This window comes from Tachysurus vachellii, chromosome 24 (assembly GCF_030014155.1).
Source record: "Tachysurus vachellii isolate PV-2020 chromosome 24, HZAU_Pvac_v1, whole genome shotgun sequence".
Taxonomy (NCBI): Eukaryota; Metazoa; Chordata; class Actinopteri; order Siluriformes; family Bagridae; genus Tachysurus; species Tachysurus vachellii.
The window spans coordinates 15106411-15111314 of record NC_083483.1 but is presented as its reverse complement, the minus strand read 5'-3'; the positions used below and the strand labels follow the sequence as shown (position 1 = coordinate 15111314).

Genomic DNA, 4904 nt, shown 5'->3' with positions numbered 1-4904 from the left:
ACCATACACAAAACAGCTCTAAACACCAGGTTCCCTCACCAGCATCTGTTTTCTCTCTCTCCGGAAATTGTTAAGAAAAAAAACAAAACAAGCGACTTGTCATGTTACCATAGAAACCACAAAGAAGTGTAACGTCCTCTGTCCTGAAGATGTGGGAAAACTTAAAGTCGCCGCTTTTTCCTCTGACGTTACAAAGCGCTGACACTGGAGACTCCTTCCACACGCGTTAAATAAAAGCCTACAGGAGACGTCGCTATAGAAACGGGAAGGGGTTAGAGCGACACGTCGAAATAAACCTGTGATTCGTGGCTGCTTTACCGTCAGAGCTGTCAAGGTGTGTGATGTAGTGAACGATAAACCGCAGGACAGGAGGTATGAGATCCTCATACGTGTGTTTTTGTGCTACAGAAGAGAGTGAGAGTGAGACTGTTCAGCTCGTCCAGTCCTGAAGATCAGCTGCAGTCTGGGAAAAGAAGTAAGAGAAAATCCCTCTCTTCACCAGCAGAGGGCGAACAGGAGACGCCTGATCCAGAGGTACATCAGACCCATTTAATCAGACAGATTTCAGGAGGTGAAACCGGTTGCAATAAACTACTAGTATTTTTAGCAAGGGTTAGGGATTGATTACCTGACACCCCCCCCCCCTCTTCTGCTGTACAGTCACTGATGCTGTTCCAGAGACTGAGATCCAGGAGAAATCCATCACACACACTCATCCCCTTCAGTGCTGTCACTGATCACTGCCTCATAGGAGACTTCAGCAATGTACAGTAACACACACAATAACCCCACAAATACTGACAACTACTTACACAGTGTGCAGTGATCAATCGTATACAGTTTAATAAAAGGGACGTGTGTTTAGTGCGTTGAGCAGTTGAGCTTTTGTTCATCCACAGCATCACGTGCTTCCTGTGGAGAAGGTGAACCATCAGGATCTTCATTGTGTTTCAGCTCAAACAGTGAGGAGATCTCAGCTTCTCTAAAAACACCTTACTGATACTGACACACACAGAGGCCACGCCTCCTTCACTAATACTGACACACAGAGGCCACGCCTCCTTCACTAATACTGACACACACAGAGGCCACGCCTCCTTCACGAATACTGACACACAGAGGCCACGCCTCCTTCACTAATACTGACACACACAGAGGCCACGCCTCCTTACTGATACTGACACACACAGGCCACGCCTCCTTCACTGAGACTGACACACACAGAGGCCACGCCTCCTTCACTGATACTGACACACAGAGGCCACACCTCCTTCACTGGGACTGACACACACAGAGGCCACGCCTCCTTCACTGATACTGGCACACAGAGGCCACACCTCCTTCACTGAGAATGACACACACACAGAGGCCACACCTCCTTCACTGATACTGACACACAGAGGCCACGCCTTCCTCACTGATACTGACACAGAGGCCACGCCTCCTTCACTGATACTGACACACAGAGGCCACGCCTCCTTCACTGATACTGACACACAGAGGCCACGCCTCCTTCACTTAACTGACACAGTGGTTTGCTTCTCGCTGGTGCTTTTCCTGTGTATAAATGTGAACTTCCTGTGTTGTCCTGCAGGTGTCGTCGTTGATCAGAGGTCATTTCAGTGCTGTGGTGGAAGACTTCCTCATCATCGACTGCCGTTACCCGTACGAGTATCACGGAGGTCACATCAAGGTCTTTTCAGTCTGATACGTTTCACCTTCTGGTAAAATTCTCCAGCTCAGAAACAGTGTAACTTTACACTCTTTTTCACATCACTGTTCTTGGACCTGCCTTTTTCTTCAGGGAGCAGTGAACCTGTACACCGAGTATCAGATCCACCAGGCTTTTCTCCAGGGCTTATCCACCACACAGGTGTCTCCAGCTGCCCATCGTGCCCCAGGAGAGGCTTCAGTGCTCACATGGGGCAGCAGAGGGGTGACACCGGGGTCTGGTGGTCCAGCAGCAATGGGGTCTGGAGGTCCTGAGGAACCCAGAAAACTCATAGTGTTTCACTGCGAGTTCTCATCAGAGAGAGGACCACGGCTGTAAGAGAACACACCCACACACACACACACACACACACACACACATACACTCAAATACACACACACACACAAACACACTCACATACACACACACAGACACACAGACACACACACACACCCATACACACACACACACACACACACACACACACACTCAAATACACACACACACACACACACAAACACACTCACATACACACACAGACACACACATACACATACACACACACACACACACACACGCACACGCACACACACATACACATACACTCAAATACACACACACACACACACACTCACATACACACACACAGACACCCACACCCACGTACACACACATACTGTACTCACACACACACACACACACAAACACACACTCACATACACTCACATGCACACATACACACATACACACACGCTCACATACACACACATACACACACACTCACATACACACACATACAGTACACACACACACACAACCACACACACGCAGACACACGCAGACATGCACACAGACACACATACACACACACACACACACCGACACCCACACACACATACACACACACACCCACGTACACACAGACAAACAGACACACACACACACACACAGACACACACACAAACCTCATCTCAGTGATTAAACAGTATTAAACCTCAGTGAGCACCAACTGACCAGACATATGGAGGTCTATTTTTGGACCTTATCCACTTTGTTCTAGTTCCTTTTTATGTCCATATTCTGTTTTTTTTATTTACTATTTTTATAGTTAATTTATGTTTTTAATAGTTATTAACATTCAGGAACATTTTTCTAGCATTTTTTTAAATGTCAGACCAACAGAATCCAGGTTTTAAACTGAGATCTTATGTTAACTGTGAATATGGCTAAATTTCTGTGTGTGTGTGTGTGTGTGTAGTTGTCAGTATCTGAGAGAGTTGGATCGTGCAGTGAATACTCAGACATACCCTCATTTACTGTACCCTGAACTGTACCTACTGCAGGGGGGCTACAAGAGCTTCTACTCCCTCTGTCCGGTAACACACACACGCACACACACACACACACACACAGACACAGACACACACGCACACACACACGCACACACACACACACACACAGACACAGACACCCACACACACGCACACAATACACACACGCACACACACACACAGACACAGACACCCACACACACGCACACAATACACACACGCACACACACACGCAGACACAGACACACACACACATGCACACACACACACCTAAACATTCAAACGCAAACTAACACACACTTTTGCATGTGCCTCTCTCTCTCTCTCTCTCTCTCTCTCGCTTTCTTCCTCTCTCTTCCCCCCTCTCCCCCTCTCTTTCTCTCTCCCTCCCCCCCTCTCTCCCCCTCTAACCCCCCCTCTCTCTCCCCTCTCCCCCCCCCTCTTCCCCCTCTTCCCCCTCTCTCCCCCTCTCTCTCCCCCCTCTCAGGAGCTGTGTGAACCACATGGATATGTCCCCATGCGTCACAGGGATTTCAGAGAACAGTTTCAGTGTTTCAGCAGGAAAAGGCATCAGTATTGTCGCAGACGTCCAATCAGAGCGCAGCACAGGACATCAGACGTTTAACACTAACTGAGAACCAACTATAATGAACTGGACATAACCAGTAGAAACGAGTGACTGACAGTTAGTGTGGCGTGATATAAACATCATGATTTAATACAGTGAAACACTTTTCTAAGGTATCACATCTATAATCAATCAATCAATCAATCAGTCAATCAATCAATCAAATTTTATTTATAGAGCACCTTACAACAGCCAAAAGGAGCACAAGGTGCTTTCTAGTGAAACAACAGTAAAAAATAAAATCAATAAGAACACAATGAACATAAAATATCCATAAATAATGTTCATAAAATGAACATTAATTAATAATAATTAATTAATTTAAAAAAATCATCTTCAAATGATGTTTTTCCACAGATTTATTTTCACTGCTGATCATTTAGAAAATCTACACACAGATATAGCAGCTTTATATTGCTTTAAATGTTGTTTTAAAGTATTATTTTATTTTTTCCATCAATTCATTCTATTAAAACTTTGTTTAATAAAACATAGATAAGAATGTAATAATAATATAAACATAAATATTAGTTTTTATATGGATTGTTAACACAGCACAAAGGTCACAGCTAACTAGCTAGTTGAGACGTTCATTTGTATAATCTAATTTATACGATTGTATTTTCATGAGAACTCGCTGCTGTATGATTTATAATAATAAATGTATTTAAATAATATATGGTTTTAAATTAACATGAAATTTGCATGATAAGTGACAGCTAAGGCTGACGTGGTCACGTGGGGTGAGGAGTTACTATAGCAACCACTGACCAATCACAGTAAATCCAGTGTGACTTTTAATGTATATATATATATATATATATATATATATATATATATATATATATATATATATATACATATATATACATATATATATATATATGTATATATATGTATATATATATATATATATATATATATATATATATAATTTAAATAATATTTATTATTTATTATTTAATTGATATATATATATATATATATATATATTTGTAATATATAATTACATTTTATATAATTACATATAAACAAAATAAAATGTAATTGTAAATGTAAATGTAATTATGTCTATTTTTCAGATTTTTTTTTTTTTTTTACTGATTAATTAATTTTTTTATTTAAAGCCTATGAGAAAAACGTACAGAAATGCAGATTAAAAACTAATATTAAAAATAACTGTGAAAGATATTAAACACGCACACACAGAGCAGTAGACGTTAAGTCATAAAAA

At 41.8% G+C, this 4904-nt stretch overlaps 1 protein-coding gene across 3 annotated transcripts in view; it reads left to right on the top strand.

The window, feature by feature from the left end:
• Positions 1–3743, top strand: part of cdc25d (cell division cycle 25 homolog d) — a 6878-nt gene extending 3135 nt beyond the window's left edge. For all 3 annotated transcript variants that reach the window (XM_060860540.1, XM_060860538.1, XM_060860539.1), the window contains 7 exons: positions 409–534; positions 661–765; positions 900–962; positions 1595–1693; positions 1805–2046; positions 2970–3087; positions 3530–3743. In XM_060860540.1, the coding sequence (XP_060716523.1) occupies positions 409–534; positions 661–765; positions 900–962; positions 1595–1693; positions 1805–2046; positions 2970–3087; positions 3530–3667 (891 nt within the window). In that variant the 3' untranslated portion in view covers positions 3668–3743. The remainder of the gene's footprint in view (positions 1–408; positions 535–660; positions 766–899; positions 963–1594; positions 1694–1804; positions 2047–2969; positions 3088–3529) is intronic.
• Positions 3744–4904: the final 1161 nt, after the last annotated feature.